We start from the raw sequence: 23,016 nt of genomic DNA on the forward strand, positions 1-23,016 counted from the left end.
CGGATGTGAACCCTTCAGGCCTGGCCTGGCGAGAGAAAGCCCCTTCCTGGCCTTAACGAGGGCGAGGGGCTAAAGGGCTTCCCAGGGCCACGTTGCCCAGCCCCAGCCAGCAAACCCAGGCCTTGTTTTCCACCAACAGAACTGGTTTTAAAGGCAGGGTGCCAGGAAACAAAGGTCTGGGCAGAGTTTGGGGAGGGAGGGAGGGAAGGCAGGCAGGAGGGGCTGCAAAGGGCACTTCCAGCCCCGGAAGACCCAGCAGCCTCCAGCCTCGGCGGGGATCCTTGGGTGGCCGCTTCCAGGCTGTAATTCAGGAGTCGTCATCCTGAGCCAGGACCCCACTCGCCTTGCCTGGCCCTCCGTCCGGGGCCTCCCGCCAGACTGACAGGGGCGCTGGGCCTGTGAATGCCTGGAGGAGGAAGAGGCGGGACCGGAAGTGCGGCCTCCTGGGAGATGTGGTCTCCGGGCGCCTGGCGGTGGCCGGTGCTACGGAAAGCCGGGGCCCGGTTGGCGTCCGGAGGGTCCCCGCGGGAGCCGGACCCGGAGAGGTAGGCAGGCCGGCCGGCCTTGCGGAGCGGAGGGGAGGGGAAGGGCGAGGGGCCCGGCCTGCCCTGAGGGCCTCTCTCTCTCTCTCTCTCTCTCCGTGTGTCTCGGTGCAGGGCGCTGCGGAGCCGGAGGCGCCTCCAGAAGGCGATGGAAGCGGAGTGCGGGGCTCCCCTGCAGCGGCCTCGGACCCTGAGCCGCCAAGCCATGGAGCAGATGCGGTAAGAAGGCCGAGGAGGAGGAGGAGGAGGTCGGGTGGGTCGGCGGAGGCTGCTGGGAATGCGCTCCTTCTCTCTCTCTCTCTCTCTCTCTGTCTCTCAGGTTCCTGGGCCGGGAAGGGCCCTCCGCGGAAGAGTGGCCGCTGTGGCGCCTGGCCCGGGGCTTCGGCGTCTCCCGCCAGGACGCCCTCCGCGTCCTCCGCAGCCGCTTCGTGCCTTCCCCGGAGAGGGCCGCCAAGCAGGACGCCAGCGCCGCACGGGCCCAGCCCCCCAGGCGCCTCGGATTCAGCGGAGGAAGAGGCACGGCCCTCCCTGCGGCCTCGGACTCTGGCTCCTCGCAGAACTAGATCCGCTGCGGAAACACACGGGAGGAACAACCCGGTTTGGCACCGCTTTAAGGCTTTCCTGGCTCAAGGCTCTGGGACTCTGGAGCTGGAGTTTGCTGTGGAAGGAAGGCCCCGCAACAGACTCCAACTCCCACTCTTAAAGCGGTGCCAAACCGGGTTATCTCTCCAGTGCGGATGCAGCCGCAGACAAAACAGTATGAAGGCATTGTAGAATAAAGGATGCTCTTCCGAGGCCTTAATCGTGACGTCACTGCTTTTCTCTGCCGAGGCTTTTTGGGTCTTAAACCGAGGGATACTTATTTAAGCTCAAAGAGAGCCTCCGAGCAGAACGGAAAAGGGGACTCGCATTTCGCTTCCCAGCGCGTCTCTCTGCTCTTTTCCCAGCTCTGTGGCCCTTGCGCATGCGCGGCGACAAGACGCTGCTTAAGAAAGGGGCGGGGGCGGGACTTCCTGTCCCTCGGCGGAAGCGAGTACCCGGAAGCAGCGCGAGTGCAATGCTGTAGAGAAGGCGAGGATGGCCGGGGCGCGGGGGGGCCTTTCTTCCTCGGCCGAGAGCGCTGCGGCGGAGGCGGCGCGGCTGGTGCTGGACGCCGCCGACTTCTCGGCCCGGAAGCACTCGGCCCAGCGGCGGAAGGACCCGGAGGGCACCCCTTACATCAATCACCCCATCGGTGAGCCTCTGGGCGCGTGCAGAGTGCCCTCCCTCCTTCCCCCGCTGGCTGGCTTCTCCCTTCTGTCACTGAAGCCCTGCCTCTGTCTCCCTCCCTCCAGGAGTGGCCCAGATCCTGGTCCAGGAAGGCGGCATCACGGACCTGGCGGTGCTGCAGGTGAGAAATGGAGGGCCCTCGCAGCCCTAAGCGGCCCCTGAGCTGGAGCCTGGGAGGGAGCTGGCTTGCCGACGGCTCTCTCCCTCCCTCCCTCCAGGCGGCTCTGCTGCACGACACGGTGGAGGACACAGCGACCACCTTCGCGGAGATCGAGGGCCGCTTTGGGCCGGAGGTCAGGCGCATCGTGGAGGAAGTGACCGACGACAAGGACTTGCCAAGGACGGAGCGCAAGCGCCTGCAGGTCGAATGCGCCGCCGGCAGCAGCCGGGCCGCCAAGCTGGTCAAGCTGGCCGACAAGCTCTACAACCTGCGGGACCTGAACCGCTGCACCCCCCAAGGTCCGGACGCGGCAGGGTCCCTGGCACACATTTCCCCCTGACAGGGGCAGGAAACTGGAAGCAGAGGCTGCAGCCACACTGGGGAAATAGCCCAGTTTGGCACCGCTTTAACTCTTTCTGGCTCAAGGCTATGGAATTCTGGGAGTTGGAGTTTAGAGCTCCGCTCTGGACCCCACAACTTACTCCAACTCCCAGAATTCCATAGTCTTGAGCCAGAAAGAGTTAAAGCGGTGCCAGACTGGGTTATTTCTCCAGTGTGGATGCAGCCTGAGAAGGGAGATCTTGGGGTCAGTTTAGCCAGTGGCCAGCTGCACAATAAGGACTCCGTCCCTTAGATGGTTGCTAACAGAGCTGGGCTTAGCATCTTGCCCTCTTTCTTTTTGGCGAGGCCAAGTAGCACCTATAGGACGCCTGGCATAAAACCGTGGCTGCCATGTTTTTGTGTGTGTGTCCTTGTCACTCCCTGACTTCAAAGTCTCTCTTTGCATAGGTTGGTCTGAACAGCGAGTGCAGGATTACTTCCTTTGGGCCTCAGAGGTGGTGAAGGGCTTGCAGGGGACAAATCCAGCGCTGGAGGAGAAGCTGCGGCTGCTCTTCAGAGAACGTGGGATATATGAGTGATGCTGCGGAGCGCCAGCCCTGCTAATTTACAAGGACCATCCAGATGAAGGAGCAGAGATGAAGAGAACTGGCCCATGGCTCTTCAGTTTTCCCACTGTTCAGCGCCCTCCTCCATCTCAACCCCTCCCCATGGTTCCCCTTGTTTGAATTGGCATGAAGACTGTTCTGCTTGATTGCCAAAAGAAGGTCGCCTTGGCTGAAGATGTTTCCATGTTTTGCAAGCGCAGAGCTGAGAGTGTGCAAGAGGAGAGCCTGCAACGTGTCCCTCGCTCTTTCCCCCGAGGCGAGTGTTGTGGCGGAGGGCGCTCTATCTAACACCAATGCTTTGCTGACTCTTCCCCTTCCTGACCTCTGCGATAGCGCATACTCCCAGAGAATGGCCACAGACATTTCTTCTGCTGCTGAGAAGGGGAACAGGACTTTCCTCAGCTCAAAAACCACATCTGCAGTAGAGGGTTCTTGGGGATTTGTATGGGGGATAAGGTTATGAAAACAGCCTGTAATGAGAGTGGACCTTAATAAAAGCTCTGAGTGGTATGTGACTGGCTGTGCTGGCCATTGTGCTTCCCGCTCTCACTTAGGCCAAGGCCCAGTGGCTTAGCAAGGCCCCTCCAGCTACCTTTTCAGGTCAGAATACAGTCCACCCTCCCCATCTGTGCGGGATCTGTTCCAGACACCCACACCAATTCATATGGAGAAAACCGCTTATGCTGAAGTCCCATTAGCCGTTATGGTGGTGCGCATGCCATTTATTTATCTTATCCCCCCGCTCTCCTCCCCGGAGGGACCCAAGCGATTCCCAGATAAAACCTATAAAATTCTTTAAAAATCCAAACAATACAAACTGTATATAAAGTCACACACAGTATACACAAGTTAAAAAACAGACTAGGCCCTATGGACCACATATGCTCAAAGCAGCGCATGCCAAGTCCATGTAAGGCAAGGGCGGACTGTATTTTATTTCTTCAGGCCAGACAAACAGCTGTCCAGTTGCTTCCTTCATGCCTCCTTATGAGAACAACTGCAGATACGAAAGGGGGGGAAAGCACCCTGTTTGCAGCAGGAGAGGTGCCCAGACAGGGCTGTCCTCTGAGGGATGGTCAGATGCAGCTGGTCTTGAGCCCTTGTGGGTTCCTTCCCCTCCAGGATAGAAATTGAGGAGTTCTTTATTTGGAGCAAAGGACCTCTTTCTTGACATGGTTTGGGAATATATAAAGATGGCTGAAGGTTTGCATGTAGGGTTGCCATGTCCCCCTTTCCCCCGGGACTTGCACGGTTTTGGGGCTTCGGGAATGTCCCTGCCCGGTTTTCAAGAGAAGTCCTGGGAGCTGGTCATCTGGAGCCCGTCTCTGTCCGTCTGTCGCTCATTGGCCAGGCTCCTCTGAAGAAGAAGGTGCAGCAGGGAAGTAGAGAGAAAGAGAGAGAGGCCAGCCTTCCTCCGCAGGATGCAGTCCGCTTCCCCTTCGACTGCCCCAAGTTCTTCTTCATCCCCTTCTTCTAGATGAAGGGAAGGAGGCTGAGCAGAGGCAGAGTGTGCGTGTTTTATAACTTTGTTGTTGTGTTGTATACACACACACACACACAAGAGCCAGCGAGAGTCCTCAGACTACAATTCCCATCACCCCCAACCAACCCACATGCCCATGGCCCTGGAGGGCTCAAGGATTCTGGGAATTTCCAGAAAGGGGCTTGAGGGGCCACAGGCGCAGATAGGCTGCAGGGAGACCTCCCCCAACCTCTGCATGGTCTGGGGATGATGGGAAGTGTCCTCCAACCCCCCCCCCCCATGCTGTGCCTTGTGAGGATGATGGGAAGTTAAATGCCCAAATGTGTGTCGTGTGTGTTTTGGAATGGGGGGGGGGGGCGTTTGGCCAGAAGCACATTTCTGCCATTTGTCTAGGAATAATGCTAAAATGTCCTCCATTTTGAGCATGCCTAAGAAACATGCGTTTACATTAATGCTTTTTTTAATTCATTAATTTTTTTTAGTTGTTCACATGTCTTCCGTTTAAAAAATTATCCTACATTTGTCCTACATTTTTAACATTTGTCCCGGTTAGGAGGTTGACAGTTATGGCAACCCTATTCGCATGCGCCGTGCAGGGGTTCATCCGTCTGGTCCCCTACCCTGTTGTGTAAAGCGGGACACTTTTGATCCCTTGGGTTTCTCTGGCTGCATCCACACTGGAGAAATAACGTGGTTTGATGCCGCCTGGCTCAAGGCTATGGAATTCTGGGAGTTGGAGTTTGTTGTGGGCCAAACTCCAACTCCCAGAATTCCATAGCCTTGAGCCAGGGAGGCAGTTAAAGCGGTGCCAAACTGGGCTATTTCTCTGTTTCTGATTTCCGGGGACCCACTTCCGGGTTCTGCCTAGAGCGGCCCCCATTGAGTACGCCGCCCTTCAAGGCCCGGCCGGAAACAGGCGCGCTCCGTCGGCAGAGCAGCAGCGCTCCACTTCCGGGTGTTCCGGGGAAGGTGCTCCGCCGTCTCCCTCTGCCTCCGCCGCTCTTGGTTCCGGGCAGGAAGGGGCCCGGCGGCGCCTCTCTTCCTCGGTCCCTCCGTCGGTCGCCATGTCCTCCCCGGGGCACCGCGACGCGCCGGAGCTGCCGGATTTCGGCCTCCTGAAGCGCCTGGCCCGGGACCAGCTGGTCTATCTGCTGGAGCAGGTGCGAGGAGGGCCGAGGGAGGCAGGGGTGGCGGCAGGGGCCTTCTTGGCTGGGGCCCTGACCGGCTTCCCCTCCCTTTCTCCTGGGCAGCTCCCCGGGAAGAAGGACCTGTTCATCGAGGCCGACCTGATGAGCCCCCTCGACCGCATCGCCAACGTCTCCATCCTCAAGGTGCCCCAGGCCCCCTTCAGGCAGAGGCTCCAGCTGGAAGTGGCCCCGGGAGGAAGAGGAAGAGGAAGAGGGAGGCCCCAGCTAAGGCCCCTGGGCTGACCCTGTCCCCTCTCCTTCCTCTGCGCAGCAACACGAAGTGGACAAGCTCTACAAGGTGGAGAGCAAGCCGGCCCACAGCAGCAGCGACCAGTGAGTCCGTGGCGCCCCTTGGGGTTAAACCCTGGCCGCCCTGCAAGGAGCATGGGCTTCCCAGGCCACAGAGACAACCCGGGGGCTTGGTAGGGTCCAGCATTGGAGCCTGCCCTGGGATGGGACCATCGCTTTCCTCATCGCCGCTTACTGTCTCTGCTTCCTTCCCGAAAGGCTGTGCTTTTTGCTCCGGCCACGAATCAGGAACGTGAAATATGTGGCAGGTGAGCTGGTGGCCAAGGAGAGGACCCGCTTTATTTGGTGCGCCTGAAAAGCTGGTGCCTGGCCATACTGGGTGGGTGGGGGGCACATGCCTCTGCCCAGGAGCGCAGCCCCAGCTGCCAGGGCCCAGAGGGAGGGGAAGCACAGTCCATCTGGCTGCCATCAGGCGGCTGTGCCCTTGGCTTCCTGGGAAGAACCTCAGGGCTAGGGCTGGAGGGTTGGGATCAGCCAGGCCCCACACTTTAGCCAACGGAAGAGGTCCTGCAGCAAGCTCACTGCTCCCTCTCTGCCACAAAGAGCACTTTGCTACTACTGACAGTTGCAAGAGGATTGCAAAGTAGAAAGAAGCACTCTGCTTTGGGAACAGGATCAAGAATTGCTGGGTTTGTGTGTGAGTCTGCGCACATTGAGAAAGAGATCACCGTTGTTGTTGTCTTAGTTCTTGGAGCTCTGCCACAAGACTCCTTGAGAATAATTAGACTAGAAAGAGAAGTGTACATCTTCAAATTAAATAGCAAGCATTTCATTTGAGGTCCACACAACCATGTTTTTGAGCTGCCTAGAAAGGGGGCTGGGGCCAGGCAGGGGACATCTGGGCTCAGCTGCTCTCTGACCAGAGTCTTTCTCCAGACATAGTCAATGCTGACAAGGCTGCTGGTCGGACTCGCAAGTACAAGATCATCTTCAGCCCTCAGAAGGTAAGTATCCAGAAGAAGACATTGGGACCCTGCTTTCCGCTCTTCCCTCATCCAAGAGGAGCTTAGCAATTGTATGCTCCCATCCAGCAGTGATGCCCATTTGTCGGACCCTTTTGTCTTGGGGCACATCCTATTTCAGATGTTGTGGTTGTCCCCATTGCTGTCATGTCTTGAGCTGGTCAGAATTTCTTTGTCCTGTTCATGCTGGTTGTAGCCTGGTGTGAAGGTCTAGGGAAGTGAGGAAGGGCTGGGAGTTAGGAGAGCCCCAACTACAGAGAGCTGACTGACTCTCCCTTTCCTTGCAGTTCTATACCTGTGAGATGGTGCTGGAGGACGAGGGAATCTATGGAGGTGAGGGTTTGGGGGGTTGTGGGGATAAAGGGTGTTATTTTTCCAGGCAAGGCCTTGTTCTTCATGCCCAAAAGCCCCTGGGCAATTGCTTTGCTCATGATGAACATCTGGTGGGGGGGGGGGGCAACAGAGACGGCAGGAGGATGGGATGATGTCAAAGACAAGACAGGCTTGTTTTCTCTTGGGATTTTCACCCAGATGTGACCTGGGATGAGTGGAACTTCTACCTTCTCCCTCTGGATGATGACATCCTCAGCATGGAATTGCCCGAATTCTTCCGTGACTACTTCCTGGTCAGTATGAAGCTGCACGATGCCTCTTCATTCACCAGCCAGCTTAGGAGCCTACATGACAACTGTGGGGCTTGGATGAATTGCACTGGCAGCTTTTAGTTGCCCCAGTTCCTCAGTCTGGATTGTCTTTGTCCTCATAGTTTTGTTGACATGCAGCAAAATGAAAGTGTTAGGGCTTGGCCATGCCAGCCTGCAAGACTTGAACAATACTTCCTTCAGCACACAGCTTTGGAGGGTGGTCAATCTGGCCCATGCCAGAAGCTCCCAGTTTCATTTTTGTCATGGAAGAGGGTTGGTAGTTGCTTCCCAGCTTCTTCCCAAGATGAAGGCTGAGGCCCTCGTGATGACAGCAACCATGTACTGCTAACCTCCCGTGTGAGTTACACCTTCTTGTTGTTGTTGTTTCACTTGCACAGGAAGGGGATCAGCGCTGGATCAGCACTGTGGCGCAGGCGTTGCAGCTGCTGGGCTCCCTCTTCGGCCCCTTCACTAGGACCTACGGAATTGGCCGGTGTGCCAAGGTGTGGTGAGGTCTTTTACAGCACCGAGAAAGCCTCTTGAGGGAATGGGGGTGGTCCACAGGGGGACAAATGAGGGAGTCAACCTGGGGAGATGCTCTGGGACACTCTGTTTCTGTGTTGGAGAGCAGTGGGATGGGTGAGCAAACCGGTCTCCTGTCCTCCCAGATGGCCCATGAACTCTTGCGTGAGATAGTGGAAGAGAGCGAGGTGGACAACATGGGTCGGAAGCCAGAGATGGGCTCCATTTTCCTCATGGACAGAGGTAGGGACCCTTGGGGGGGGGAGCTGCATTGACTTGGAGGGTGGGTCGTGCAGATGAGATCCATCCTGTCTCTCTCCCCTCATTTCCTTGCAAGTGCCTGCTCCCAAACACTTTTTTTTTTTGGGGGGGGAATCAACGGGGCGAGGAAACTAAACTAATAATAATAATAATAATAATAATAATAATAACAGGTTTTATTTATATACCGCCCAATCACTGGGAATCCGAGCGGTTTACAATAGAGGGGATAACAGACAGTTATACTAGAAGTATTTCTGTGTCAGTTTAGCCTCCTAGTTCTCTGTGTGGGACATTGCCTGCAGGAATCCCAGCAGAACCACAAAGACAGTTTAGATGGGAGGAGCAAGAGCAGAATGGGCAGACGGGGCGAGTGATGAGCCCAAAGGAAACACTTGGGCTCTGGCTGAGACAGGGTCCCTCACGCTCTGAGTTGTTGCGTTGGCAAGCTGCTGTACCTCTCCAAAGTCTTTGGGCCCAGGAGGGTCTTTCCCGCTTTGGCCTGGAGAGGCTGCTGGGAAGTGGGCAGGGGCTTTGTGCAGGTGCTGTGGACTGAGCTCCAGACCCTCCCTTGGCAGAGTAGGGGAGACCGCCCAAGCCAATGAGCGCCTATGGCTATGGCTCTTCAGCACCCAGCTGTGGGGTGGCTTGTGGCAGGCCTCACTCAACTCCCACCTCCTTTTCAGATGTGGATTACGTTACAGCCCTTTGCTCTCAGGTGGTATACGAGGGCTTGGTGGACGATACCTTCCGCATCAAGTGCGGTGAGTCCTCCTTCCCTGGCTGTGAGGCCTTGGTGGTGCCTGCCCCCTGCCTCAGAAGGGCTCCCTTCCCCACACGGTTGCCCCTGAGCAGTCCTTAGTCTTTGGGACAAATCTCCTGCTGCACCCTTTCTGCAGGAAGTGTGGACTTTGGCCCAGAGGTCACCTCCTCTGACCGGAGCATCAAGGTTCTGCTGAATGCCCAGGACAAGGTAAACCTGGACCCCTTTGGGTCTCGACAGTTTGGTCAGCAAAGGGAGGGCTCTTAAGTGTGGAGGGGGGGCATCCTGAATTTGTGGCGGCAGCAGCTGCTTCTGCTTCCTCATGAACCAAAGGATGGCCTGGCTCCAGCTAGCTATCCTGTGCCTCCCTTTCCTGGCCTTTCCCTACAGGTGTTTAACCAGATCCGGAACGAGCACTTTTCCAGCGTCTTTGGCTTCCTGAGTCAGAAGGCCCGTAACCTGCAGGCCCAGTATGATGTGAGTGGGATTGGTCAGAGGAGAGCAGTGGGGACAGGGCCCGGGGGAGCCCCAGGTCACTCAGCCTGCAAACACACCTTCTCTTGTTTTTCCAGCGACGGCGTGGGATGGACATAAAGCAGATGAAGGACTTTGTCTCCCAGGAGCTGAAAGGCTTGAAGCAAGAGCACCGCCTGCTCAGCCTCCGTAGGTCCCTTTTAAACTATGTCCTGGTTTGTGCAAGAGGGGTGTGTGTGTGTGTGAAGGTGGAGAAATGGGGCACTGTTGTTTCTAGCCTTCAGAAGCTTCACTAACTTCTTTGCACTAATTCATGGTACATGTAGTGAGTGGGCTTGGAAAGAGAAATGCGTGTCTGTGGTTGTGAATGAGGAGGGGGTTGTGTGGATCTCCTGTGATGTGAATGGGAATTAGCCCTGGCCCTTGCTGGCATCCAACAAAGGATGCTTTGTGGGTACCCACAAAGGAATGTGATCCTCAGAGAGACAGACACCAGCCCCTTCTCCTCTCTCCACCTTATTTTCCTTCAGGGGAAACACCAGCCCCTTTACCCTCTCCCAAACCTGCTTCCTAGTTGGTCTTTGGGGGACAGGGGTGGAATTGGGCCCAGGTCCCACCCCTGCTGCAGTCTCCCTTCAGAAGCCTTTGTTGTGTCCTCCAGATATTGGGGCCTGCGAGTCCATCATGAAGAAGAAAACCAGGCAGGATTTCCAGGAACTCCTGAAGACTGAGCATGGTGTGTGTAACAGAGACAGCTGCCTCCTTGCCTCCTCTTGCTCCTTGAGCTCATGCCTTGTCTGGTGCCTGATTCCTCCATATGTGTCCCTGGCCCTGGGGAAGAAAGCAGGCAGAGAAGCCCTGGGGGAGAAATCAGGAAGCCACCACCAACTCTTTTGGGGCTGCTTGAAAATCCTGCTGCCGCTTGCACTTTGAAATCCCAACACACATCATCGTTTTCCCCCAGATGTTTTCATGAGGCTTTTTCCTGAAAGGTCTTGCTTTGCTTGCTCTACCTAAGAAATGTTGGCCCGTGGCACAGGGGAAGCTTCCTTGGTTGTGAGCAGCTTTACACTGACACAGCCAGAGATCGTAAGGGGCTGGCAGGATCTGAGGGCAGTGGCTGCCTCTTCTTTGGCAGGCAGGGAGAATGGCCCTGCAGCTTGCTAATCCACTCTTGAGGTAGGGCTGCCCCACCTTTCAGGTCCAGGCACTGGTGCCTCCTGAAGCTAAGGCAGGCTCTGGTTGCCATCATGGTTTCCCGCTTGCCCTGCAGCGCTCCTGGAGGGTTTCGACATTCGAGAGAGCATCAGCTTCATTGAAGAGCACATTGACCGGCAGGTGAGGGAGAGGTTGGCCTGGGGGCTGTGTTGGCTGGCAGAGGGGGGGCTCATATTATCTGCTGATGTGTTTCTTTCTTATTGCGACAGGTCTCCCCCATTGAGAGTCTGCGGATGCTGTGCCTCTTGTCGATCACGGAGAATGGTGGGTGTGCCCTGCTTCCAGGAGGGAGAGAGGGGGAGAGCAGGGCTTTTTTTGAGGGGGCTACCCCTGTGCTACTGATCCTTCCTCTTTCTGGCCTCTCTAGGGCTACCCCCCAAGGACTACCGCTCCCTGAAAACCCAGTATCTGCAGGTGAGGAATGACGCCAGCCCCCTCTGACCCATGGTGATGAGTGTGGCTCTTGTGCACCTGCTCTGGACAACCCCCTTTCTCTAGGGTCCCTGGGAGCTGTGCAGTCCTCCCCCCTGCAAGGGCCACTTTCTCACATCTCACAGTGTATTCCTAAGCCCAGTCTCTCTTGAGGTGCTTCTGCCTTGACACACAGTCTGTTGCCACAATCTCCCCCTTCAGAGTTATGGACCAGAACACCTGCTGACCTTCCACAACCTGAGGCAGCTGGGCCTCCTGACTGAGCAGGTGCCGGGGGAGACCTTGACGGCCGTGGAGAACAAAGTCAGCAAGCTGGTGACGGACCGAGCTGCAGGTAGCCGGGGGTGGCTCTCACACGTCTCTGGGTCGGAGGCGGGGTGTTCCTTGCACCTGGGAAGGTACCTGAGCACCTCCCAATTGGCTCTCCTTTTTCTCTTCCTCCCTCCCCCCCAACCAGGGAAGCTCTCAGATGCCTTCAGTTCCATCGCCAGGAAGAGCCATTTCAGGGCCATAAGCAAGAAGCTGGGCCTGGTGAGACCTTCAGAGGATGCCGGGGCAGGGGAGGGGGCTGGGAGAATAGCAGGCGTCCTGGACTGACTCCTCTGTTCTCTGCCACCCGCACCAGATTCCGCGTGTGGATGGGGAGTACGACCTGAAAGTGCCCCGGGACATGGCCTATGTCTTCAGTGGAGCTTACATCCCTCTGAGCTGCAAGATCATTGAGCAGGTGCCCCAGAGCGCTCAGGCCTTCCCTTGGCCTTCCCTTGGCCCTGGCCAGGCAGACCCCTGGCTTGCCCCAAAGGCTGCTGGCACCCCACCCTGACCGCCCTCTGCCTTGCGCAGGTGCTGGAGCGCAAAAGCTGGCTGGGCCTGGAGGAGGCAGTGAGGCTCCTCGGGGGAAATGAATTTATGGTCCCAAGTAAGTGGGCAAGAGGAGCGGGAGGGGGGGAGTGGGAGGCCCAGTGGGTTCCAGTTGCTCCCCTCAAAACTAGCCAAGGCTCCTCTCGCCTCACGGAGGTTTCACCCGCCTGCCCTGGTTGAGAGGGAGAAGAGCACAGGGGTGGCGCAGGGGGACCCCCAGAGTCAGAGACGAGCAGCGCACAGCCACTGTGAAGGCAGCCTATGAGGCGCACTCCAGGCTTTGCTGTCTGTGAAAATACTTGCCTCTTACTTTCTTGCTTTTCAAAAGTTTATGAGCAGAGAATGATGAGGAAATCACAATAAAACATTTGAACCATGAAAGCCATCAGAGCGACAGGATCAGATAAAGGTCTGCCCAGCTGCTTCGTGATGCTGTGGCCTTACTGGCCCCCTTCCAGTTTAAGCTAGCAAAAGGCAGGGTTCCTTAGCAGTGGCAATGCCTGCCCCAGTCCTGCCCCTTCCTTTTGCCCCTCGGATGGCAAGTGTTAACGTTCCAGACTGAGAAACCCCAACCGCCTTCTCCTTGCAGCTGGAGAGGAGAATCCTGCCTGGGACTCCCAGCGGGTCATTCTGGTTGTCTTCCTGGGGGGCTGCACCTTCTCCGAAATCTCAGCTCTTCGCTTCCTTGGCAGAGAAAGAGGTACCAAAGCGCTTCCGGAGGGGAGGGTTGATGCCCAGCTGGCCTGGCTGGTGATGCCGCAGCAGGTGTCCCTGGGAGCAGAGGCCTTCCTGGGGCTTGGGCCAGGGCTTCTGCTGGCCATTCCTTTCCTGAGGGGCATTGCTTCAGGCCCAGCCACCAGCTGAGGTTCAGAGGCCCTTCCTAGTGCAGCCTGCCTCTTCTGCCTGGCCCTTGCCATCCCCTCACGCCCTTCTCCTTCTCCTAGGGCTCAGATTCGTGTTCCTGACCACGGCCGTCACCAACAGCGTCCGGCTGCTGGAGTCCATGATGGAGGCAAAGGCATGACACGCTCCGAGGATGGGACGGGCGCTGTGTGTGCTCTGCCTCCCCAGGAGCATCACCCCGCCTTCCCTGGCCCTGTCCTTCTCCCAGCAAGGAAGGGTGGCCCGCTGTCCTCCTGGGCACTTGGCTCCAGCTGGACCAGGCTGCGCTTGGGGGCACCCTAACCCTAACCCTGGGGCTGAGGGCCTGGGGCTTGCCTCCCTCTTGCGTAGCCCTGGCTGGGCTTTCACGCCGGATTCATCAGCCTGTCTGTCTCTCTGTCTGTCTGTCTGCCTGTCTCTCTGAGGCAAGTTGGATCCCACCAATCTTGTAATAAAAGTTTTTCCCAGCCCACTGAGCTGTGTGTCCTGGAGCCCCTTCTTCCCTCCTTGCAGGGGAGGCTTGGGATGTGGGGAATGGCTGCTGTTGGGATGGAAGACCCTGACTCCTCTTCCTCCTTGGCAGCGGCAGCAGGAGAGCCTCCTCCTCCTGCGCCCAGACTCACAGTGACCCCTGGGGACAGGGTTTGGGGGGGCAGGATTTGTGCCTTCCTCCGAGGCTGAGAGAGCGTGACTTGCCCAAGGTCTCCCAGCGGGGATTTCATCGCTCCCTCCTTTGCCCTGGGAAAGCAGGGACGTCTCTCGCTATTGGGCCCCTTGGGAACCCTGGCAGGACACTCCCAGAGGGCTTTATGTACAGTTTAAAGGCTGCGAGTTCGAGTGCTGCGCTGTCAGGCCCAGCAGGGAGGAGAGAGCTCCCGGCCCCGCCCCCTCCCGCCGCAGGCTCCACCCACAGTCAGGGGCGGGGCGGCACCAGCAGCGGCCTCCTCTGATTGGCCGGCGCCTGGCCCTTTCGCTCAGCGCGGGGCGTGGCTTCCTCTTGCAAGTCAGGGGAGCCAATCAGGGGGCGGCGCGGAGCGTTTGAATCTGGGGCGGAGCCAGCGGCAAACGGTTTCCTGAGAGAGAGCGAGAGGGAAGCAGGCAGCGAGAGCAGCGTCGTTCGGATGGAGAGCGAAGGAGCCCGGCCCAGGCCTCGCCCGGGAGCCATGCGGAAGAGGTTTGGGCTGGGACTAGGGCAAGGGAAGGGGAGGGAGGCGGCGGCGGCGGAGGGCCCCCTCGGTCCCCCGGCCCTTCTCCCGCTGAGGCGCCTCTCTCCCTTCCTTCCTTCCAGCGAGGCCTTGGCGAACGAGTCGGTGGCCTGCCTGACCCTGGCGCTGGGGCACCTCCGCGACATCTGGGAGGAGATCGGCATCCCCGAGGACCAGCGCCTCCAGCGCACAGACGTCGTCCGGAAGCACGTCAAGGTCCGGAGGGACGGAGGGGGCTCCTTTGGGAAGGAAGGCCCGGCGGGAGGGGGTCCCCCGTCAGCCCCTATAGCTTGGCCTTGTCTCCCTTCCAGGGCCTGCTGGACCTGATGGTGGCCGAGGAGGAGCGCCTGAGGGAGCGGCTCCTGCAGAGCATCGCCCTCTGCCGCAAGGAGCTGGCCTCTCTCTGCAGGGAGCTCCAGCTGCCCGCCTTCCAGGTCAGGAGCGCGGGAGGAGGAGGAGGAGGAGGAGGAGGAGGGAGGCCAGGGCCCTTCACCCCTGACCCCTGCCTTCCTTCCTCAGGAGGACGAGGGGGCCACCATCCTGCAGCTGGAGAAGGACCTGCGCACCCGCGTGGAAGTCATGCTGAAGCAGAAGCGCGAGCGCAAGCAGGAGCTCAAGGCGCTGCAGGAGCGCGACCAGGACCTCTGCGAAATCCTCTGCGCAGAACCCTTTGACGCCGGTGACGCGGAGGCTGTCCCCAGCCTGGCCCAGCTGGACGCCTTCCGCCGCCACCTGGCTGCCCTGGCGGCTGAAAAGGTCGGTCTGCCCCCTGCGGTGCCCTGGGGCGGTGGGGGGGCGGTGGCCGCAGGGCGGCTAAAACCTTGCCTTGCTTTGCCCCCAGGAGCGCCGCAGGACAGAGTTCCTGGAGACGAAGCGTCAGATCGTGCGCCGCATGGAGGAGCTGGAGCAGAGCCCCGAGAGCAGCTTTGAGCAGGACGTCGTGTGCGAGGACGAGGAGGCCTTCTGTCTCTCCCTGGAGAACATCGCGGCCCTCAAGGCCCTGCTGCAACAGGTGGGCTGGCGGAAGGGACGCAAGGCAAGGCTGGCCTGCTCCTGCTGGCCCTGGGCCCCGGTGCTGAGGCTGCTCTTCTGTGTCTTTTAGCTAGAGATCAGGAAGGCCCAAAAGGAAGCGCTCTGCGAGGAACTGCGCTCCAGGATCCTGGCGCTCTGGGACCGCCTGAAGATCCCCACGGAGGAAAGGGACACCTTTGCCCCTTACTTGGTGGGCTCCGGATCCAAGATCATGAACGCCGTAAGCAAAGTGGGACGATTCCCTTCCTCTGGCTGCTTCCAATCTCCGGATGGTCCAAGTCCCCCCTCTCTCCCTCCTGCCCCTATTCCTTGACCCACGGAGGGGGAGCAATGGGGAGGGCCTAGGCTGGAAGGCCTGCCATCCCCTGACCTGGGACCCATCCTCCTCCTGTGCCCATTGATAGCTGCAGCTGGAGGTGGATCGCCTGGAGCAGCTGAAGATCCACAACCTCCGGAACGTGGTGGAGACCATCCGGGTGGAGCTAGCCAGCTACTGGGACAAGTGCTTCTACAGCGAGGAGCAGAGGCACGGCTTCAGTCCCTATTACCAGGGTGAGTGACTCTCCCAGACTGGGATGCGGACGGACCTGGTTGTAACAGTTCTGTTTGTGAACCCGTTTCCTCCTTCCCAGATGACTTCACCGAAGAGCTGCTGCAACAGCATGATGACGAAGTTATGCGGCTGAAGCGTTATTACGAGGTCCACCAGGAAATGTTTGAAGGCATCCACAAGTGGGAAGAGAACTGGCACCTCTTTCAGGAGCTTGAGGTACTTGTGAGCCCAGTGGGGAATGCTGGAGCTGGGCATGTCCGCACCAGTGAGAAGATCTGGGCATCAACTTCCCCAGAGCCCTCTCTGACCCCCTTTCCCCTCCTCAGAGAAAGGCCATGGATCCGAGCCGCTTCACCAACCGCGGGGGCAACCTTCTGAAAGAAGAGAAGCTGCGGGTGAAGCTCCAGAAGACCCTTCCTAAGGCATGTGGTGCTCCAGCCCCGGCGGGTCCCTCCCTGCCAGATGCGACTGGGAGGTGGGTGTGGAAGCCAGTCTGTGAGCCCCTGAGGAGGCAGCCTGACTAATTGTGGCACACATGCTCTTTCCCTCTTGCGTGTTGCAGCTTGAAGAGGAGCTCCAGGGCCGGGTGGAGCGCTGGGAGCAGGAGCACGGGGCACCCTTCTTGGTGAATGGGCAGCCCTTCCTAGAGTACGTGGCTGAGCAGTGGCGCCTCCACCACCTGGAGAAGGAGAAGGAGCGCCAGGAGCGTGTGAGTGGGACCCTCAAGCTCATGCAAGGGGAGCAGCTCCTGCAAACCAGCTCATGGCACCTGGGCACATGCCAGGGGCATTTGCTTGGTCCATGCAGGGAGTGGACAGGTGCCTTCTGTTCCTCATCCACAGCTGGAACTGCTTGCCCAAGGGCTCACTGTAGGCTGCTGGCCATGATGGGAGTGGGATCACCGGGCTCTTGCTAGTGGCGTTTGGGGCCCTCTTTGTGTACCTGGTTTGACAATGGGGAGACATCTTGAGTTCTGTTCAGAATCAGAAGCACGAACAGCTGCAAAGTGGAAAACATGCCTTTGGGGCTACTGTGAGCTGAGCTGAGCTGCCCTTTTGCCTTGGGTGGCACCTGTGCCCTCTCCTTTTGGTCTGCTGTGAGGGATCCCAAGAGGAAGGCTGCTTCCTTCCCCATTCCAAGTGCAATGCCACCCTCTTATTTCTCTTTCCAGCCCAAGTGTGCCGCATGTAGAAGCTTTATAATAAGAAATAATAAAATTTTTATCTTTATCCTGCTTTTTGCCAAGCAACCAAAGCTACGTACAACAGACTAAAATACATTCATATATATATATATATATATACACAGTTCCCCCCCTTAAAAGCGTCAGCCCTTAAGTTGTCTCTCTCTCTTTCAGCAACTCAAAAAATCACGCCAGATAGAGGAAGAGATGATGTATGGCAGCAGCCCCCGGACCCCCAACAAGCGGCGTGTATTGGCCTTCACCACACCGGGCAAAATGCGGAAGGTGAGCATAAGAGGTGTGGCCTGCCTAACCCCAAGTCAGAAGCATTCTGGGTGCCTCCAGCTGCTCTGCAGATGTGCCTACCCTTCTGAGACAGATGTCACACCTGGAGGCAGTCTCCCAAAAACTGAAATAAAAGGACCAGGGAAGGGTCTGGGGAGCATAAGCAAAGAACCACTGTCTCCTGTGCTGGAGTGCAAGAGGAAACCCTGTTGCCCCGAGTGGGATCCCTGGCAGGCATAACCTGTGGCTTTTTCTTTCAGCTGAACACCACAGCTTGCACACCCAACAGCACCATGCGCTCAGCCCTGGGAGGATCAGTCTTCAGTGCCCCAGGATCTCATCCCCCTCTTTCTGGAAGGAAGGTAAGCAACAGAAAAAAGTATCCTGCCGTTCTGTACAAAGGCAGCAGCACTTACTCAAGAACACCTGAGATTCACACAAGTGCAACAGTAAAGAGCATGTGTCTGTGTGTGTAGGAAACTCTAAAGGTTGGAGGCCAAAACCAAGCCGAATGAAGGCTGAACATGCTCAATGACTGAGATGGAGATGTGGAAAACTTAGGAAGTAGATATCTGCACTGGTCAGGGCTACCCTAGATGACCCCTGGACCTCTTTCCAGACGTGTGACTTGTAGGGGTCTCTGTTTGTACATGGTTTTAGGAGCCCTAGCAACATGAGAAGCAAATAAGTATTTTAATACATAAATGAGCATTCTCTGCCCCTGTCCTGACAGGCCGTGGTACAAAGAGAATCTCTCAGGCGTGTCCTGCTATGTAATCCAGTCTAGTTTACAAGACCTCTGCAGTATTATGCAAAAATATTAGGTCCTTCCTGCAGATTACGCTGAAGCTTTGCTGTTGCTTTTGTCCACTAATGGTTTTATCCGTTATCTATATTGCTTTTGTCTCAAAAGTGCAGGCTGGACTAAGATAAAGGTACAACCGCCTGGCAGCACAGTTTTGTATTCACGTTGCAGTCAAATTTCCCCTTGCGCACAGTCACATTTGTGGCTCCAGCCTGTTTGGAGTGGCTTAGAAGTCCCAAAGGAAGAAATAGGCATCATCTGGAGTCCTGCATAGAGTGCTTCATTTTAAGAAGGATATAGACAAGTTGGAGCTGGTTCAGAAACGGGCAACAGGGATGATGAGAGAAATGGAGAACAAAACCTATGAAGATAGGTTGAGGAACTGGGCATGTTCAGCCTGAAACTGAGGGGTGGCATGACAACACTCTTTAAATACCTCCAGGGCTGCCACAGATAGAAGGGGGAAGGCTTAGAATCATAGAAGGGCCATCCATTCCAACCCCATTCTGCCATGCAGGACCTCTCAATCAAACCATACCCAACAGATGGCCATCCAGCCTCTGTTTCTCTGCTGCACCAGATAATAGGATCAGGTCTATTGGTATGACATTACAGGAGAGTAGATTTCAGCTGAAGACCTTCTTGACCATAAGAATGGTCCAGCAATGGAACCAAATGCCTAGAGAGGTGGTGGGGCCTCCTTTGCTGGACATTCTCCAAAAGAGGCTGAGATGCTCTGGCTGGAGATGCAGCATGGAGAAGCAGGGGGCTGGACTCCCAGGCCCAGTTCCACTTTAATCTCCTGTCAGTTGTGGCACAGCCGCATGCCCTCTTCCTCACCCACCATGTGCCACTCCTCCCTCTGTCCTTGCAGCCGGCCCGCACTCCAAGCCAGACAGCCAGCAAGCCCTCTCGCCACGGACGCCTGGAGCACAACAAGGAGAACATCTCCCAGCTCAACGGAACTGCTCTGAGCGGTGGGTGCTTCCCCACAGCCCCTCTCCAGCGCACCAGCAGAATTAATTCTGTTGCCAGCACCTATTCAGAGTTTGCGGTAATTCCCCTCTTCTCTGCACATGCCTATCCCTCTCCTTCTGCAGCCGCTGCTCTAGGGCTGGGGTCAGAGAGCAGTACCTGCACGACAGGGGACCCCTTTCTGACCCACCCCATGGCAATAGTGCAAGAGGCCTCCATGCTCTGGCCTAGGCAGCGCACAGCCCCAAGCAGGGGAAGGCTGCTGCCTTGTCCAGCTCCAACACCCCAGGGTTTTTCCTCCTTTTTCCACAGCGCGAACTTTCAAAGGCTTCCAAGTCTGAGCTGGGCTCTTGCATCCTCAACTCAACGGCTTCGAACCTCCAGGGCTGAAAGGGAGCACCATGTGGGCAGCCTCGGCTCCCCTGCCCACCTGCTGCTTGGCCCTTTTTGCCCCAGAGGCAGGGCAGAGGTTCAACACTGCCTGCCTGCCCCCTTCCAACTGCTGCTGCTTGGCGGTGGGGCTGGGGCCACTTTTAACTGTTGCTTTTGATGGAATGAAATGACTTTTTGCAAGAATTATATTTTAAAGAAAATTAAAATGGGACAGCCTACTCCTCTGCATAGCAAGCTATCTTCTAAAGGGTGCCAGCAACAGGCATTTTGGGGGAGCATGCAGGTGTCCCTCAGTCCCACTGGCAAAATGCTGGTGGAGAGAGCTTATTGCTTCTGCAGAAGAGATTCTGTGCTTGGGTGGGAGGAGGCCAGCAAAGCCATAGCAAGCAGGATGGAGTTCAAAGTCCTCCATGGCCCTGCTGGGACCCACCTGAAGCCAAAAGAGTGGAGAGGCGAGTGCGACTTTGCCCTCTTGTCCCCCCAGCTGAGCTGGGCTTTGTCGCCCTTGCCTTCAATGCCTCTGCCCACACTCCAGTCCTGCCTGCTTTTGCATAAGGATGGAAGGTGAGGGGGCTTCTGCCATCCAGACTCCATGGTCATAGCTACATTTGCACCTTGGTTTCACTACAAGACTGTTATTTATTTTGCAAGTATACGTTTCTCTTTTGTTTATCCGCTGTTGATCTAGCTACTGAAATGTCTGCTGTATATACTTTTAATTTGGGCCTTTGGCCACCGCCTCTGCATGTCCTGCTGCCCTGACAGTTTGACTGTCTCCTGGCCAAAGAAATGGCCACCCAGCGCCCTTTTGGCTTGCCTCGTTCAGTTTAGCTCTTCGTTAAAATATGCTAAGGTGACTATTATTATTAATCAAAATAAAAATATATTACGATTTCTGTACTTGTGTTGCGTCGCCTGTGCACCAAGACCTGTCTTCTGTAAGAACCTCGGAAGTGTGCAGCTAGGAAAAGTTTGTGTGGATCCCGTTCTTCCTGGGCTTGACCTCCAGTGTCCCTTGAACCCAGCGGCCTTCTGGCTGGGTGCTGCTCAGGCCTCCGGTCGGTCCAGGCTCGGGTCTGTTGTCCTCCTATCAGCCTGGACATAGGTGGCCCACGGCCCGCAGGTGACGTCGACCACACAAAGGTCCCAGTCTGCAAAGCAGCCAACTTTCCTGGGCCGGTCTGAGCTAGCTGTATCGCCGTGGCCCAGCTGGCCGTATTGACCTACAGAGAAGAGCTGCTCTTAGGCCTCCGAAGGACTGTTCCCTGGCTGCTCTCTGAAGGAAGGCAGGCAGGATGGTGCCTCTTTCTTACTTACCCCAGCCCCAGGTGTAGAGATCCCCGGTGCCTGGAAGGGAAGGGGAGAGGTGAGGCTGTACCCCTCCAGCTGCAAACAAGCATGGCTGCCCCCCGAAGAGCTGGCTGTCTCAACGGGTAGTGATGGGTTTCTGGTCTGGGTAACAAATCCCAGGCAGACTGGCCACAGCATCCAGAACTACAGACAGCCCATACTGGAAGCCTCTGGGCTGCAGAGTTTAAACACTTCCACCCAATGAAGACTGCCTGCCTCCCAAGAGGTCTGCTCCTTCTCCCAAAGAGGAAGAAACCTTGCATTTGGCCTGGACTCAGTTGCCAATGATCCCCACCAGATGCACCACAAAAGCCCAGTGGAGCAGGACTTGGTGACATGCTTTCCTGGCTGAGGGCCTGGGGCGACCTGGGGCCACTTACGGGTCAAGGCGGCCGTGTGCCTGGATCCACAGCTGACCTTGAGGACTTCTGCTTCATCTGGTAGGTCCAGCAGAGCCGGAAAGGCCTGGATCGAGACGAAGGTGGCGTCCAGGGGGTCCGGTGGCCCCTTCTCAGCACCCCCTAGAAAAGACACGGTTCCCCTTGTCCTTTGGCTAGAGGAAGCGCCAGGTGTGTGTGTGTTTGGGGGGGCATGTGTGGGGCCTCTTCCTTACCTGCACCATCCTGGTCCTCCGCCTTGGCCAGGGCCTTGGAGGGCAGGGCCAGCTGTCCAGCCTCATTCCAGCCCCAGAGATAGAGGTCCCCTGCGTCTGGAGGGGAGAGGAGAGGGGTCAGAGGGGCAAAGGGGGCCCTGGAAGACCCCTGGTTCAGCCCCACGGGAGGCTTACCTGTCAGGGCTGCCGAGTGCCACCCTCCTGCGGCCACTGCTTCCACCGGCAGCCCCTGCAAGGCCTCCACGGGCTCCGGCTCAGACAGGCTCTCCAGGCCCCCGTGGCCCAGCTGACCGTGCCTGAGAAGGAGGGAAGGAAGGAAAAGGAGGAAAGGGAGGTAAAGGAAGGAAGGAAGGGCCCAGGGCCAAGGATGGAGGCCTGGCTTGGGACTCACCTTCCACCTCCCCAGGAGAAGAGGCCCCCTCCGTCGGCCAGGAGGAGCAGGGCGTGTTCCAGGCCCAGGGCCAGCCTTTCCGCCCGGAGGAAGGAGCCCTGCAGCGGCCAGAAGAAGGGCGGGCGAGGCGCCACGAAGCCTCCGGGGAACAGAGGCAGCCCTGCGGAGGAGAACATTGTGTCCAGTTCCGGGCAAAACAATTCAAGAAGGACATTGAGAAACTGGAGCCATGTGTCCAAAGGAGGGCAACCAAAATGGCGAAGGGCCTGGAAACCATGAAGCCCTATGAGGAAGGACTCAGGGAATTGCTGGGGATGTTTAGCCTGGAGAAGAGAAGGTTAAGAGGGGATATGAGGAGAGTCCTGTTTGAATACTTGAAGGGAGGCCATATTCAGGAGGGAGCAAGCTTGTTTTCTGCTGCTCCAGAGAATAGGACCCAATGGAGCAATGGATGCAAGCTCCAGGAAAAGAGGTTCCAGCTCAACATTAGGAGGAACCTCCTGACAGAAAGGGCTTTTCGACAGAGGAACACTCTCCTTCCTCAATGGAGATTTTGGTGGAGTCTCCTTCCTTGGAGGTCTTTAAACAGAGGCTGGATGGCCATCTCTCAATGGGGCGGCTTTGATGGAGAGTTCCTGCATGTCAGAAGGAGGGGGTTGGACTGGATCGGGGCCCTTCCCCGCCTACCTCGGGCGATGGCTGCGGGGTCCTGGGCCTCCCTCCGCCAGAGGGGCTCCTCGGCCAGGGAGAGGCCTCCTTCCCCGGGAGCCAGCGGCCAGGCCTCCAGGGCGTCCTCCCGCAGCAGCAGCAGGTGGCTCTCGGAGGGCAGCGCCCCGCGGGCCTCTCCCGGGAGCCTCCTCCGCCGCCGCCCCGCGCCGCCTCCGCGGAGCTCCACCCAGGAAGACGAGCCCGGACCTGCGAGGAAGGAAGGAAGGAAGGCGGGAGGCAGGGCAGCATGGAAGGAAGGCCATGGAAGCCTGGGAGGGAGGCGGCAGGGAAGGCAGGCTCACCGGCGTCGAGGAGCAGCGCCAGGAAGCTCCAGCTGGGCCGCACCGCCAGCACCCGGCCCTGGGCCTCTCCCTCTCCCTCTTCGGGCAGCAGCCGCTCCGGGCCCAGCGCCACCGACGGAAGCCCCGACGCCGCCTCCAGCAGGAAGCCCCAGCGGAACCAGCCCCCGCCCCCGCCCCCGCCCCGCCCGGGGCCCGCCATCCTCCTCGCCCCCGAGGAAGGCAGGAAGGAAGGAAGGCAGGAAGGAAGGCCCTCCTCCTCGGCCTGTGACCCGGGGAGGAGGAGGAGCAGGAGGAGGAGGCGGCCT

General features: G+C 57.8%; 5 protein-coding genes across 10 annotated transcripts; 4 read left to right on the forward strand and 1 right to left on the reverse strand.

Moving 5' to 3' along the window:
* The first annotated feature begins 287 nt into the window (after positions 1–287).
* Positions 288–1,344, forward strand: LOC149307537 (neugrin-like). Its single transcript, XM_089539431.1, has 3 exons — positions 288–545; positions 657–761; positions 862–1,344. Exons 1-3 carry the CDS (start codon positions 403–405, stop codon positions 1,103–1,105), a joined length of 492 nt encoding a protein of 163 aa, XP_089395557.1. The 5' UTR covers positions 288–402; the 3' UTR covers positions 1,106–1,344.
* Positions 1,345–1,424: 80 nt separating this feature from the next.
* HDDC3 (HD domain containing 3) lies at positions 1,425–3,433 on the forward strand. Its single transcript, XM_089539428.1, has 4 exons — positions 1,425–1,776; positions 1,877–1,932; positions 2,030–2,270; positions 2,761–3,433. Exons 1-4 carry the CDS (start codon positions 1,620–1,622, stop codon positions 2,889–2,891), a joined length of 585 nt encoding a protein of 194 aa, XP_089395554.1. The 5' UTR covers positions 1,425–1,619; the 3' UTR covers positions 2,892–3,433.
* Positions 3,434–5,408: 1,975 nt separating this feature from the next.
* On the forward strand, positions 5,409–13,390 carry VPS33B (VPS33B late endosome and lysosome associated). Of its 2 annotated transcripts, XM_089539422.1 has the most exons (23): positions 5,409–5,561; positions 5,652–5,732; positions 5,860–5,921; positions 6,096–6,145; positions 6,774–6,841; positions 7,147–7,192; positions 7,391–7,485; positions 7,902–8,006; positions 8,172–8,268; positions 8,973–9,050; positions 9,186–9,259; positions 9,440–9,526; positions 9,622–9,712; positions 10,185–10,259; positions 10,797–10,861; positions 10,951–11,005; positions 11,109–11,155; positions 11,375–11,507; positions 11,631–11,704; positions 11,799–11,900; positions 12,017–12,092; positions 12,624–12,734; positions 12,979–13,387. In XM_089539422.1, the coding sequence occupies exons 1-23, from the start codon at positions 5,466–5,468 to the stop codon at positions 13,056–13,058; spliced, it is 1,848 nt and encodes a 615-aa protein (XP_089395548.1). In that variant the 5' UTR covers positions 5,409–5,465; the 3' UTR covers positions 13,059–13,387. The 2 variants fall into 2 exon arrangements, with proteins under 2 accessions (XP_089395548.1, XP_089395549.1); XM_089539423.1 differs by lacking the exon at positions 12,017–12,092 and having other exon boundaries at positions 12,979–13,390.
* A 526-nt stretch (positions 13,391–13,916) lies between these two features.
* Positions 13,917–20,243, forward strand: LOC149307540 (protein regulator of cytokinesis 1-like). 3 transcript variants are annotated; one of them, XM_089539419.1, is made up of 14 exons: positions 13,923–14,090; positions 14,205–14,337; positions 14,433–14,555; positions 14,641–14,877; positions 14,963–15,133; positions 15,224–15,373; positions 15,558–15,705; positions 15,786–15,922; positions 16,033–16,128; positions 16,269–16,415; positions 17,064–17,174; positions 17,435–17,536; positions 18,854–19,033; positions 19,267–19,354. In XM_089539419.1, the coding sequence occupies exons 1-14, from the start codon at positions 14,038–14,040 to the stop codon at positions 19,342–19,344; spliced, it is 1,866 nt and encodes a 621-aa protein (XP_089395545.1). In that variant the 5' UTR covers positions 13,923–14,037; the 3' UTR covers positions 19,345–19,354. The 3 variants fall into 3 exon arrangements, with proteins under 3 accessions (XP_089395544.1, XP_089395545.1, XP_089395547.1); XM_089539421.1 differs by having other exon boundaries at positions 13,925–14,090; positions 18,854–18,956; XM_089539418.1 differs by having other exon boundaries at positions 13,917–14,090; positions 18,854–20,243.
* Positions 16,916–23,001, reverse strand: LOC149307541 (RCC1 domain-containing protein 1-like). 3 transcript variants are annotated; one of them, XM_089539425.1, is made up of 8 exons: positions 22,712–22,998; positions 22,389–22,616; positions 21,702–21,861; positions 21,485–21,606; positions 21,311–21,406; positions 21,078–21,218; positions 20,665–20,694; positions 16,916–20,570 (listed from the first exon to the last, which is right to left on the reverse strand). In XM_089539425.1, the coding sequence occupies exons 1-8, from the start codon at positions 22,908–22,910 to the stop codon at positions 20,395–20,397; spliced, it is 1,152 nt and encodes a 383-aa protein (XP_089395551.1). In that variant the 5' UTR covers positions 22,911–22,998; the 3' UTR covers positions 16,916–20,394. The 3 variants fall into 3 exon arrangements, with proteins under 3 accessions (XP_089395551.1, XP_089395553.1, XP_089395552.1); XM_089539426.1 differs by having other exon boundaries at positions 20,440–20,583; positions 22,712–23,001; XM_089539427.1 differs by lacking the exon at positions 21,078–21,218 and having other exon boundaries at positions 22,712–23,001.
* Positions 23,002–23,016: the final 15 nt, after the last annotated feature.

Source organism: Sceloporus occidentalis, unplaced genomic scaffold (assembly GCF_023333645.1).
Source record: "Sceloporus occidentalis isolate IW3139 unplaced genomic scaffold, rSceOcc1.0.p SCAF_9, whole genome shotgun sequence".
NCBI classification, from domain to species: domain Eukaryota; kingdom Metazoa; phylum Chordata; class Lepidosauria; order Squamata; family Phrynosomatidae; genus Sceloporus; species Sceloporus occidentalis.